This window comes from Diadema antillarum, unplaced genomic scaffold, assembly GCF_040938485.1.
Source record: "Diadema antillarum isolate AM-2024a unplaced genomic scaffold, OU_Dant_1.0 seq00001916_RagTag, whole genome shotgun sequence".
NCBI classification, from domain to species: Eukaryota; Metazoa; Echinodermata; class Echinoidea; order Diadematoida; family Diadematidae; genus Diadema; species Diadema antillarum.
Window position 1 is genome coordinate 148,723 of NW_027272579.1, and position 15,118 is coordinate 163,840.

General features: G+C 37.4%; 1 protein-coding gene across 2 annotated transcripts in view; it reads left to right on the forward strand.

The window, feature by feature from the left end:
• Positions 1 to 15,118, forward strand: part of LOC139713159 (extracellular sulfatase Sulf-1-like) — a 98,473-nt gene that overhangs the window by 45,055 nt on the left and 38,300 nt on the right. For both annotated transcript variants that reach the window (XR_011709624.1, XM_071624908.1), the window contains exons 4-5: positions 3,328 to 3,478; positions 4,007 to 4,177. Coding sequence is in view for 1 of the 2 variants with exons in the window: in XM_071624908.1 (XP_071481009.1) it covers positions 3,328 to 3,478; positions 4,007 to 4,177 (322 nt within the window). In the remaining variant the exon portion in view is untranslated. The remainder of the gene's footprint in view (positions 1 to 3,327; positions 3,479 to 4,006; positions 4,178 to 15,118) is intronic.

The window sequence follows — 15,118 nt, forward strand, 5'->3', positions numbered from 1 at the left end:
GGATGCAAAAAAGTAGTAACTTTTTAATGTTTGTAAGAAGGAAAGTATCACATCTCATCCTCACATGGTACATAATTATGATCAAAATGATAACTCAGCAAGGTATGTTGACGATGTCAGATCACCGTGTGGTTTGTATCTCATATACCTGGCAAGCAATGTAATTCCATTTCTCCAAACTTGTAAAGTGAAAAAAAAATGGGGCAGTTAGGCCTACAGTGATATGACCTGATTGCAATGATGCATTTTATCATTTGGCTTGTGTGTCTTTAGATCTAGAGACTTTATAGCTGAGGTATCTAAATAAAATGCCCTACATTGGTTCTATGTTTATTTGATATATTGTCATGATATTGATAGGTGGAAATGTAACAGGTAGATGGGGCTTGTTAGTGGGAGGGGGGGGGGGGATAGGGGCAGTTCAGTTTATAAGCAGCCCTCATTTCAAAATGCCAAGTACAATAACCTTTTTCTTGTGCTTTGCATATTTCTATTCTCTCTCTGTTTCGAGAACACTTAACCTATTTATGTATCATTTACTGTATAAGTGGTTTCTTTCGCGTACAGAAACTTTCGCAGTTTCCATCGGTGCGGACTTTTTCGCGTGTGTTTAAATTCGCGGTTGGTAATGATAGCGCTGTACAAGCGACAAGTTCAAAACATTTTCGCGTGATGTTAAATTCGCGGTTCAACCTCAAAGCGCGAAAAGCGCGAAAATAAAACCACCGCGAAAGAAACCACTTTTACAGTATTGCATGAAAGTGATCATATCATGAATCAATGTAATAATATTTCAATAATGATATTTTAACCTAGCAAGGCATTATCCAGAAGTTAAGAAAACAAAAGAAAATAAGAAAAAGAGAAATACTAAAGACCACTAGCTCAAAAAAAAAATCAGTCAGAATTAGGGAGCATGTACAGCATTCATTCAGCAACAGGCAATAGAGCAGACACACACACACACACACACACACACACACACACGGTTAATAAGTTGTAGAAAGAACAGAGAGGAACGGATCTCTCTATACTCCCACTTCAATCATGCCCTGGAGACCACACCGCCAGTGGTACTCTACTGATTTGTATGCATATGATATTGACCCAGAGCTAATCAAAGATGATAAATATTCATTCTCTCATCAATCAATAGGACTTGAAACAAGTCAATACACTGATGGAATATGACATGTGTGTCATCTTCACTCTCAGGTCTGGGTTTAAATCAGAGTGTTTGTTTAGTCAATTGTGGAAATGCCATGCACCGGATTGGTTTCTGGTGACAGGACATTGACAGTTTTGATTTGATGTATGATTGAATCATGACAAGTTTGCCAATAGTGTTTGAACCTTTCTTGTGTGTATGAATGTTTGTGTGTGTTGAGATGTATCTATGTATACTGTAGGCTGATTAGGGTCTTTCTGAATACAATGCTATGATTGAAATCAAACAGACTGAGCAAACATAATTCTTGATCACTGAAATCTGATAGGGTACCATTTCCAGACAAACCCCTTTGCTGGAACATGATACTTTTTTTTGTAGTTTTTACCACCGTAATAAAAAAAAAGAAGATGTTATTGAATGACATACATGTATGTTCCTTACTTTATTATGCATTATGCAGTTTGTAAACACATGAGTATTTCACATGGGAGGCAAATAGCATATTATCCCCAAAATGAAAAAAATGCTGGGTGTTCAATAGTTATTAGACCTGCATTCTTGTTTATCTTCATGATTATGATAATGATAGAGGATTAGGATGATGCTGATGATTGTTATTGATAACATTATCATTACCGTTACTATTCTCCATTGTAATTGGTATCACTGTGATTTTCAGTGTCATCAAACATTCAGAATACATCAGATTCAAATAAGAAATGGGGAGATGGACATCTGGAGATCATGAAAGAACAAAGGATATTGATAGAGGGAACATGGTGTGGTTCATTATCAATGAATTTCAAATGTTATAGAAGAGTATTTTGTTTATCATTTCTAACAAGACTTTGATGTATTTATGGAGTGGTGAAAGTTTAATTCCAATAGAAGAAAGGTATTTCTTGTCTCTGCCATAGGGTTTTGTTTTTATGCCTCCGCCACGAAGTGGTGCCGGAGGCATTATGTTTTCGGGTTGTCCGTCCGTCCGTCCGTCTTTCCGTCCGTCCGTCCGTCCTTCCGTCCGTCCGTCCGTCCTTCCGTCCGTCCGTAATGAATTTTGTGGACAGGGTAACTACCAAAACCTTTTGAGGTATCCTAATGAAACTTGGCATGTATGTGTATTAGGGGGTGAAGTTGTGCCTATCAACTTTTGGGTGCACATGCTCAAGGTCAAAGGTCAAAAGGTCAAGGTCAAATGCTTAAAATTTTACTATTTCCTCCATATCTATGCAATGCCTAAAGATATTTTCTTGAAACTTAGTGTATACATGTACTACTCAATTAAGATTCTCTGGTGAAAGTTTGGGGTCATGAGGTCAAAAGGTCAAAGGTCAAAAGGTCAAGCAAAATGTTAAAATTTCACTTTTTTCTCTGTATCTTGGAAATTGTTCAAGGTATCTTCATGGAACATAGTATATATGCATCTACTGACTGGCAGTGGTTATCTAGGGAATTTAGGGTTCATGGGGTCAAAGGTCAGGGGTCAAAGGTCAAGGGCAATACTTCAAAATTTTACTATTTTCCTGATATTTATGCAATGCCAGCAGGATTTTTTTTAAACTCGATGTATGCATGTATAACCCAATAGAGATTCTCTGGGATTTTTTTTTTTTGCCAAGAACATCAAAGGTCAAAAGGTCAAAGATCAAGTGAAAGTGCTGAACTTACTTCTTTCTCCATATCTCGGAAGTGGCTCAAGTTATCTTGAAACCTAGTACATGCTGTTCTGCCTGACAGTGATTCTCTTATAAATCAAAGGCCAGATGAAAATGATAACAATTTACTGTTCAATACAGAAATTGCGCTTTTTCTCCATACCTTGAAAATTACTCAGTGCATAAACTTATGAAATGGTCAATGTCAAGTTAAAGTCCTTAAATCCCAAATACATGCTCTCCTATTCATCCAATTAAACATAGGTCAAGGAAGGTAAACATTCAATACATTTGTGACAAACATGTCATTTTAATATTTTGCCAATTTTGTGAAAATGTAATCACACATTGTCCACATGTACTATAGACCTATTAGGAGAATCATGCATTATGGCGGAGGCATACCAGTCGCCATAGCGACATTTCTAGTTTTGTTGTGAAGTACAGATGACACATGATCTAACCAGTGAATGTTCATTCTCTTTCCTTATTCACCCATAGGTTACTTTGGGAAGTATCTTAATGAGTACCGAGGGAATTACATTCCACCTGGCTGGGTGGAGTGGGTGGGACTGGTGAAGAACTCAAAGTTCTATAACTACACATTGTGTCGCAATGGACAGCTCATGAGACATGGTGCAAACTACTACAGGTAGGACAGCACTTACAGTGCATTTCAATTTCACGTTCAAGTTGAACACGATGTGATAATATAAGTAAGACTTAATTGTATGTTTGCATCAGTTTACAGTTTAGTTGTCTAATGATGCAATGTGTTTTGTTGAAAATTTCATTGTTTAGGCATACTTATACGTACCCTATTTTAATCTGCTTGACTACTGTAAAAGTGGATATTTTCGCGCTACTAATTTTTCGCGCTTATCAGGGTGAGAAGAGTTCCGCATGTTTTCAATTCCATGGAATCAAGACATCAACTACTGGAACGTATGGCAAGCAAAAATATTTGCGTGCTTTTATTTTCACGCTAGTTTCTGGTTGCAGGAAATGAGCGAAAATTTCAACACCGCGAACATTTCCACTTTTACAGTTATGCATGTATTGATGGAATGTTTCAAGACTTCATATATGTGTGACATCCTAAATTCAGGACAGTGATTGAGAAATTGATTGACATCAAACAATTTTAAGCAAGTATCACTAATTTTTTGATGATTTTCAGGGACTACCTTCCTGATGTGATCGCCAATGACAGCATTGCATTCTTCAAGTTGTCCAAGAGGGCGTATCCACGCCTTCCTGTTGCCATGGTATTATCCTTCCCATCACCTCATGGCCCAGAGGATGGCGCTCCTCAGTATCAGCATATGTTTGCTGGTAACAGACTTCACAGGTGAGCTTCCAGCAGGTTATACACCTCCCTCTCTCCACCTTATCTTCCTTCACACTATCAATAAATGATGACTTGATGACACTAGAATTACCAGTCTCAACTTTCTCAGTATTTGGTCTCACAAATGCCTCAATAGTTTGTCTGACATTACCACTTCTACAGAAAGTGTGTTTTTTGTTTCATTATGTTCATGCTACTAGTATCATGTATTTCTTTTTTGAGTCTGATTGAACATCAAAGTGTAACCTATCTCACTAGCCAGCATACTAGTAGTCAAAATCATTCTGTGGTGTGTCACATGGATCTTGAAATAACTATCTGCGAGTACAAATACTCAAAGAGTTTTTCCACTCAGAACTTGAATGTAACTGGGAGATGTCCCTAGGACATGGTTTCTTCTTGTCTCGTGAAAAATAATGATAAAGCATTCATTGCCATTTGCCCCAAAATTCAGTGTAGTCGCCAGTTATGTCCCAGGTGCAGTCATTGTTGCTTGATCCATGACATTGTTAATAGCATCCCTCTCCTAAGAATCAGCAATTTCTATGATAAACCCTTGTGTATTATATCAGCATGTGAAGTCTTCCTCATACTTTTCAGGGGGTGGTCATGCCACAAGGCCTCAGTGAAAATGCTCAGGATAGTTGTAAGGATGTTTGGAATATATCAGATAACACAGATTTGATATATAAATATAAAAATTTAAAAAAAGTACTGGCAGGGCAAGTAGGGGGAAAAAGATGCTGCTTTTGAGCCAGTCTTCTGCGGAGAACGAACCCGAAATATAATGTCACTGATAGTGGCATGTATTGAATACTTATTCTTTAGCACCAATGGAGCACATACCGTCAGGTGAATGCATAAGGGCATTAATACCATCTGCCTTCTGCTACTGAAGTCACAACAAACAGTATGCCTTACCCTTGTTTCACCACGGCAACACCTATCGGATCACTTGGGAATCCCTTCAGATACTCTGCTTGGCTCAGTCTATGTAAGAGTTAACATTCCTTGTAGAAGTGGTGTGGTGGCCCCACACATAGACTTCAACCCTGGCAGGTGCTTTGGATTTCAAGTGGATAATATTCTCCTCCTCTCTAAACCATTTCTTGCTCTTATTTCCTGATGCCTTTGTATTCGTCATCCACCCTTATCTCACCCACCTCCCTGGATATATATCCTTTGCGACATGCAAAGAAATAATGGACCTTCACTTCAGATTGTAGGCAAGAAGTTGCCTCTTTGAAGATATTTTTTTTCTCTTTATTCAACAGATTTTAGGTCATGCTAATTGCTCTGAAGCATATTTGGATGCAGAAAAATTGCATTTAAACTGGAGCATAATTGAAATTGGTGAGGATGCAGGCTAGCCAACAAATGTTTTGTACATATGTCAGGTGTGTGTATGAAGGGAGATTGTTTCCTGAGATAAAATTCAAGATGAATTTAAGCTTTTTTAATTTAGAAAAGTCAGGAGCAGTACTGCTCCTGACCTTTCTAAATTACAAAAGCTTAAATTCACCTTGAATTTTATCTTAGGAAACAATCTCTCTTCATACACAAACCTGACATATGTAAAATGTGTCAACTATCATATGTGAAATGTCAAAACTTTATAGCCTTATAAAGTTGCTAAGTATCGATATTTCAATTTGGGAAATTCAATTTTTGGCTCTAAGCTTTCAGTGGTATGTCACTTAATGTGGTTTATTTTTCAGCCAATCGTTTTACCTTGCAGTGTTTTTTTATTCAGCTGTGTATGTGACTTTTTCAGGATATTCTGACAATGTTTTTGCAAATCCTCCATGGTGCAGGGATTCAAGCAAACATATCATCATGGCAAGCAACTGTGAAATCTTGACTAAAGTTGGCCATTATGGAGCCAAGTTGTAACTTTCAATTATGAAGCAATCATGTAGAATAAATGTTTGAATAAATTCTAGCCAAAAATATGCTTGCATATCAAGAATATAGATGGAAGAGTTTGGTTGCCATAGAAGAGTAGTGCATATGACATCTGCTTTGGTCTTTCTACAGCCAGTACAATATGGACCTTGTAAATCATACAATTCCTGTCAGGAGAATGGTCCTTAAGGGCTTCTATAATCAGTTCACATCTCAATCCAGTTTAAAGAAACTTTAGTAATCACTACCCAACCTAGAGACAGCTCACACAAGGGAATATTCAGAAAGAATACCTGTCACAAGGTAAATGATTAGAATTATTTTCACTCAGAAGACAAATATGTTCTTAAAAACAAATATATTACTTTTCCTTTCATTCTGTGGATGGTTCTCACATTCTGATGAAGTGAGCTGTGAACATTGTGTGCTTCAACACGTTTTCTTATAATTCATATTTTCACAAATTTTAAAAGTAGGTCTTGAAAAAAGAAAACAAACCTGATATTTGTCCTTTTGGGGACTTCTTTTCTGCTTGTCACTTGTAAAGAAAAAAAACAAAAAACAAGCAAGCAAGGAAAAAAAAAAAAAAAACTTGCCAAAACACATGGGAGTTGAAGCAGCAGAACCTGGCTGTTACATTGTTGACATAATTCATTTTGACATCAAAGATCAAACAACCTTTCTTGAAATATGCCGTTCTGTGCTCTTTTTTTTTCTCTCTCTCTCTCTTTCCTTTCTTTCTTAGGACAGCCAAAAACACACATGCTCCAATTTTAGCAAACATTTACCTAATGCTTTTGGGATTTTCAGTAATGGAAGGGAACAAAGCAGAAAACTAAGAAATGTCAAGTCTAGAAACTAGCAGCATCAGAATTCACTCCCTAGCTGTGACAGATAGGCATTGCAGCACATGATTCATCCATCACTTTGGAGGCAAGAAATGACCTTGTAGTTAAACCTTTGACATATTTGATTTTAATTCACATACATTTCATAAATGGCCGGTGGAGTCCTAGGGATGAAGTGCTTTTGTTAATGTGACTATGTCTTTCAGTTGCGGCCACGTCTCCTCCAGTGAGATACTATTAGTATATTCCCCTGCTTGTTCACGAAATACGGGCAAATATCTACGGTCTGGTGCCATATTCCGAATGGAATATGGCACCAGACCGTAGATATTTCCCGTATTTCGTAAGAACAAGCAGGGGGTAACGATTTTATCTTCTAGTGTAAGTGCTAACCTTCTTCTCGCTGATTTCCCCTCGTGAATGATGTTGAAATTGCCGGCTGTCAGCCATGACCATGTTGACTTAGGCCTACGTCTCGCGAGCTGATTACTGCATGCGATGCGTGCATACAAATACGTACACGTACGTACACACCATGAGATACTGCAGTGAAGTAGCCAGATAGATATAAGTTGCTGTTGTTTATCAAGCGTCTAGTGGTCTCAGGTTATGTGCGCAATACGCTTGAGGACCGCGCGCTGTCCATTTGTTTTGTACAGGATTAGCGCGCACTTTCCTATAAGCGTCTTTGGTACACGCGCAGCTGGCTGTGTAATACAGGATCATGACGTCATATCCACGGAATACAGGATATATTCAGTGGTTGATTGACCAATGAGATTACAGAATTTACGATCACTAAAAGATAAAAGCTTTTATCTGGAAGAACATTATTGCTAGTAACAATGAAGAGACTACCATGGGAATATAAGGCCATCATATCAATATGATAATCATGTTGATGGTGATGGTGAGAGTTATCATCAATATCATGTCTTATAACTTGTATTTTAGGTGTCATCATTACTATCAAAATCAGTATTTTGCATTTTCGCATTTTCCATCTTTGCACATCGAATTGTGATTGATGCTGGTTACCAAGGATAGCTCAAGAAATGACTGTTATGAACTTAAAGAACAAGTCCACCTTCATGTGTGACCCGCTACAACAAAATGATCCTAAAGTCGGGCGAGGTCGATTATTTGAAAATTACATGATATAATCCCCTAATCTTTCTGCTTTAAATCGATATATAAAACATTTTATAAAAATAATCGGCTGCGGAGATATCGATGTTTTAAAGAGAGCATGTCGAGACGTCTGGAAAATCACTGTTTAGAGAAAAGCGCCCTAAAAGTCTTCCTTGCGACGCAATCGCAATCAAAGGACACGAAGTCATTTTTCACCTCTGGACAATAGCAGGTGAGCCCTAGCAACCCCCGAAGAGTTCATTCAAGCACATCAGCGTCGGCGGTCTCCTCACCAACCAATCAGTGACCAGGATGTGAGAAGCGGCTGAGCATAGCGCACCCCGCCCGCACGCACCAGTCTACTGGGCAGTGTGCGAGCTTCACGCTTCAGTTAGCAGCAAGCAGCAAACTGACCAATGAGATCACTATGGTCATTGTTAGGGGCGGAGCCTATCTGTGGCGCTCAATCCAAATTTTCGAACCAGTTTCTGCTTCGTTGAAACGCCAAAAAACATGGCTCAGAAAAACGCTATTTCTTATCTTTCCTTTGATCATTTTGCTTCAAAATTTCGACAGATGATAGAAGACATGTTAGACTCCAATAATATATCAAAATCAGAAAATCGTAAGTTTTGACCAATTTTAATGCTCTGACTTCAAACTCGATTTTCACGGCTTCGACCGTGCGCGACTTTAGGACCTTTTTGTTGTAGCGGGTCACATATACATGTGGATTGAGTGAATGCAACAATATTAGTAGAACACATCAGAGGAAAGTCTGGGGAAAATCCGACAATCCGGTAAAAAATTATGAATTTTTAAAGTATCTGCGCAATCACTGCTGGATGAGAAGACTACTACAGTGTATGATGTCACATGCGTACAACGACATAAGGAAAGTAAAAAGAGAATTTCACAAAACTGTACTTTTCGAATAAAGTGCACATTTTCTCGACTTGCTACTGACCTATGTCAAGGGTAATATTATTCTCCCTGCCTTCTGAAAGAGAGAAGTTGTGTGTTCTTTTGTTATGCAAGAAAAGTGAAAATATGTTGAATTTTCTTTATACTTTCTTTATATCGTTGTACACATGTGACATCACAAGATATAGTAGTCTTCTCATCCAGCTGTGACTGAGCAGAAACTTCAAAAATGTATAACTTTTGAATGGATTGTCCAATTTTCCTCAAACTCTCATTGATGTGTTCTACTAATATTGCTGCATTCACACAACCCACATGTCTATGAAGGCGAACTTGTCCTTTAAGTACGTATAAATAGACCATACATGATAATGACCTTATCACAATGTTGGTCTTGAAGTCAGAGAACAAAGTTCATGAGTTCAGGGTCAAAAGACAAACCTTCACTGGAAATGTTTCAAAGAGGACCTAGAATTTGGTCAAAATGGATACAGGGATTGTCTGTTGTTTTCAAGTCAGATGCAGTAAATGTGGCTGAAGGTAAACATATAGGCCTACATTAAAATTTTATACTTCTCAAGTTTCACTGTTCATACAGTAGCTTGTGTTATGTATTATGCAATTTTGTCACTTTTTATTATAATATATGTGCAACATTACGTTATGTTTACATTTTGTTTTCAGCAGCCACGATATAATCACGTTTCAGACTACCATGGACAAAATGGGTTGGATGGGATGGGTGAACATGACCAGCTATGATTGCTGTGGACCAGAATCTTAGTTATAGTGCTGATGAGAAGCCCAGTGGGCCACAGCAAAACTTGGGAAATGCAACAAAGCCTGACAGTATGCAATAGGACATAACAGATCTTTATTGGAGGTGGTCCGCAATGGGACAGAAAATGCGTATTTCCCAGCATCTCATGACGTGTGAGAAAGAAAGATGCTCACTTTGAAGTTTGCAATTGTTCAGTTACCTTTTAAAATATGCTAGCCATTCTGTAGATCAGTTCTGCTTGCTTATACCATGTTTGTTTATTTTTAAAACCATATGTCCAGCGACTTATTCAAGAGTCATTGATATTTTCATAGAAGCAAATTGTCAAAAATGTGCTGGAAAAAAGACATCAACATCTGCAGAAAAATTTACTGGTTTAGTTTTTACATCTCATGATATTGTTGTACACTTCTCCCTTTCAGATTATTAGGATGATGGGTTTTATGCGAGGTTGTGAATGAGTGTGGTATGTGTGTGACCATGTCTGTATTATCTGTATTCCTGTCAAAAATTCAATATAAACATAAAGAGCTTGTCAGTTTCATATGTACTTATCATTAATCACAAGTCTTTTGGATAAAATATTGACCAAATATTGATTTTCATTGCTTATTGTGTCATCCCATCCCCCCCCCCCCCCACATCTTTTCCTTCCCATGGAGAATCAAGCATTGTTTGAGTCTTTGAATATTTTCTGTTTACTGTCTTGCCTTGGTGGTCCCTTGTATCATGTTACTGTTCTATTCAGTCAGTTTCTCTATCTTTTTACAAATACAGTTGAACCTCTATTATCCGGCCTCCCTTTATCCGGATCTCTCTATTATCCGGACGCAATCTCGCCGTGATTTTTTTATCTTTTTTTAATAATTACGGGAGGAAAGGGGGATTCCCAACTCCTTGAGAGCTCCTACACAAACACACATGAATTACATATACTTGATACATTTCTTAATAATTATTTAGGTAAATCATCCCAAGAATTTATAAAAGAAAATGATTTCATTCTTGCAAACACGAACCTCTATTTTGGGGTCTGTTGAGTGTAACAATGAAAAGGTTGCAGTATACACATTACTACATGTGGTACTACAATGGGCTACATCAGTACATGTGTATGTATATGTACATGTATAAAGCATTGAGTCTCCCGTATCCGGCCAAATCCCTTATCTGGATGAGCCCCGGTCCCGACTTGTCCGGATACGAGAGGTTCAAGTGTATTCACCAAATAGTGTCCATAATATCACTTCACCCAATAGTGCCAATAATATCACTTCACCATGCTGATTAGGATTGTTTTTCAGACTGTGACACAATTTACCAGCCACTGTTCATGCATAGTTTATAGACTTCCCACTATGCTTTGCATATTACAATGTATCATTAGTCCCTTTTACATCAGGCAAGTTATGACGTGCATTCAAATATGATGCCTTGGTATGACAAAAATCTTGGATAGATGTCCCTTGTGCTGTGAAACAATTCATGTTGACACACAATATTGCAGCTCAATCATCAGCTTGAGAAATTATTTCCATCAAATTACAGAGAAACTTTTCAAATCATTCCACATACTGTTACAGAAAGTATTCTCAATTTGATATGTCACTGTAATGTTCTTGAAATTTTTTTGGACCTTTTTTTAACTCGTATCATAAAAACAATATTTTTGTGAATAAAAACACAACTTTGGAGTATGAAGTCCCATGTACTCCACATTTGTAACAGTAAGTTTTAGCACACAAGTCCTTGGTTATATTTCTCTTTATTCCTGCTTTTATCAATTAATACTTATTCACATATCATGCATAGCAAGGAGTTTACATTACTGCTTTGTCAAACTTCTGAACTTTTTTTGGGAGACTTCATTATGACCAAAAGTGTATAGGGGCCACAATCTGCTCTTGTATTTGAGGTAGACATGAATGGAAATATATCTCACACAACTCTACTGTAGCTCCAGTCTTAGGAGGCTCCAAGCATATGAATCCTGGTGGATTCTAAGGGATTTGATTTTGTAAACATTGTGATGCCAAGGCAGCCAATATTTACCGGCCATCTCTCAAGGCAAAATATCAAAAATTGCTGAATGTTTATTTGACAAGTTTCTTGGAGGGGATTTGATATAATGGAGATTTGGGATTTCATGCACAAAGAGTTTATGATTGTCATATTATTGGACAGCAGTCGGGCAAAGAAAGGAATCCCTTGGAGTTGTCATTGCTTGTATGATGTTATTGATGACTTTCAGACAAACAAATGCTACCTCCTTTACAGTCATTCCTTCAAGTCATTCCATCTTACTTTCCTGTCAAGATCAAATTGTGTAGGTTTACTGCCTGTCAAAAGTTGTCAGGTTAGTGTGATAATATTGATTACAAATTTTTAGATGAGTGTCATCTAAATCATCTAAACTAACTTTGTAACTATCTCTGTATTCAGTATATTCACGCTATATTTATAAAATGATTGAAAAGTAAATCCAGTATGTGAATTATGTGTATACATGTACATGAAATATTTAACAAGATGTAACTCTATGAATACTGCCACTAAATTGTATTAGATGAGGGCATATTTTCTATAGCCTTTACACAGTGTAGTGATCTCCTACTTCTTAACAGGCAGTAATATGCCACATTATGGATAACAAACAGTGCTTATGTGGTATCTATTTTCCATTCCTATGTTCCTTTCCCCTGAGCAATCAATGGGATTTGATTTCTTTGTTTGACATGAAAATGGAGTTCTGTCTGACACAGACTTTTTATTACTACAGGCTTAGATTATCCCATTCTCCTCTGTGACATTTTCTGGCCATGAAATTATCATAAACTGGCTTTGAATCATAAAAAGAGAAAAAAAAATTTACAGTATAAACACACACAACATAAGATTATGAATGACTGTTGATGTTGCTGCTGTTCTTTTTTTTTTTGCTATCTTCTTGAATGAGGAAAGATTGTCAGGAGTTCTGTCACTGCAAGCTCAGGAATTTGAAATCTATTCACACCTAGCAACTGTCAGAAGAGTGAACTCCGTTTTCTTGAGATCAATCTTGGTTGGACTGATTTTCTTGCACCTTGATATTTGCTGAGAAAAGTGATTTGGCCCACTCAATCCACCCATGCAGTCATTCTCTCAGAGCAACATACAGCATGGTCTGCTTTCAGTAATGATTGACTCCACCACACTCTGAGATGCTCAATAAATGAAAAGAATAAGATATCAAACAGTTAATGTGGTAATTATGTCAGTGACAATTCCATATTGACAATGTATTCATAAATTCTTATCTCTGCCAAGGAGGTTATGTTTCTGCAGGCATTGTTTGGGGGGTTTTGTTTTGTCTGTTTGTCTGTCTGTTTGTCTGTTTAAAAATAGTTCAAACAGTTTTAACAGATTTGGATGAAATTTTTTAGGAAAAGTTTGGTAATGACACAGGTGCAGATGATTAAATTTTGGTAGTGATCTCTGTCTGGATCCAAGACTTTTTTTGGGGTGGAATTCAACAACGTGGGTGGAAATGAGCTGCTTGGTGGAGGTCTGCACTCTCCAAATACTTCTCTAGTCTTTAAAGGTACTGTTTACCATTGGGTGCAGTGACTTAGTAAATGTCAAGTTATCACATTTTGATGCATATGTGTAGGTTAGTTGTATCACTAAACATCCAGCTATATGACAATTTTGCAATAAAGCCTAAAATATAAGGAGATATCACTGTTTTTCTCAAGAAACCCTAACAGTAGACGGTTTAGTTTTGAAACAATTTTATTATGACTATTGTTCACATTTTGTATATTTAACAATTAACATTGATTATACTGATTAACATTTTGACATTGGTTGTTTCTATCCCTAACTCACATTCTAGAATTATTTTGAAGCTCTAAAGCTAGGTTTTTGTTTGATCTCCAGATGGTAAATAATGCCTTTAATGTGCTTTCCTTTCTTATCGTGGCTTCTACCATACCCATATATCTACACTGTCTCTGTCAGTAATGCACAAGCCAATAACTGCATGGTCCTGTAGTTCATCTCCTATCCATCGGGTAGGACATAAAATGTCCCTCAGATAGGACATAAAATGGAGGTCCTGTACGTGTATGAGAGAGTCACAACTCATGCATGTACACTGTAGAAGATCCCGCTTCATTCATTCATCACAAAGAGCAGGGTGTTTAAGACGGTGAAATGGTCCCACCTCACATCCAACTGGACCCCATGGAAGACCAGGTTAGCGTAGCTGAATATGGGTTATCCAGCCATCTTCTCAGATGGAAAATGGACAAACAAACAAACAATCTTTTCTGATACTGACACAAAATATGCTAGAGATGGTAGTTTTACAATTAAGGGAATGATAAGTTAGAATAAAGGTCTCTATGTAGTTACTCTATTGCTGTCATTTTCTATATTTTGGTGAGGCAAAATAGAACATGTACATTTGCCGCTCCGTTTCTGGCTATTTCAGTGCTATGAAGTCAGTGATTCATATCTGTCAGTAGATGCTATTTTGACAAATAATGGTCCCTTTTACATAAAACTCATGAATATGGTACGGTTTGTCAATACTCTGTCTTCATGTGCTGGCACTGTGTATATCTTTGTCTGATACAGCTGGATGCTAGTGTCTGAAAGTAATTTAGAAAACCCACAAAAATACTCATTTCTGAGAAAGTGCCCTTCTCATAGACTTTTAAAGCATCTTTAACACCTGATGAAATGCTGAGAGAAGGAATAAGATGATTTACAAGTAGTCACCATTTTCTCATCTTTCAGTTTGATTTCATTAGTAGAATTACAATGTGTGTACACAGTGCCTTCTGTAGAAGGTGTTACTGACAAGGCAATGCTTGGATTGAGTGATCTCACCCTCTGGTCAGATAAATTGAGGGCAGTAACACTCAGAGTAGACTTTTACCAAGATGAGTCGACTAGAGGTAAGAAGCATGTAAGTAGCAGCTTTGCAAGACTTGTGTCCACAAAGAAAAAAAAGCACCATGGAGTGCTTTTTTTTTTTGGAGGGGGGGGGGGTTGATAAAAGGCAATTCCACAAAAACTGTTTACTGGCAGTCACTTCATGTGGATTGAGGATAGAAAGGCCTAAAGAAAATTGCAAATTTTACCCGAGCACTAGGAACAAGGTTGTCTGGGATAGGCAAAAAGCCTCACAACTTCTATTATACATTCTACTTCAGTGGTACAAGAACATGAACAAAATTTCAGGAACTAGAGTTTCCTCTTTTCTCTCTTAAATAGGAAATTGTAGAAAGCATTAATTGAACTCATCTGAGGCTTTCTCAGTGCAATTTTAAGACCTGAATTTCCTCTGTAGTAGTAGCAGCCCAT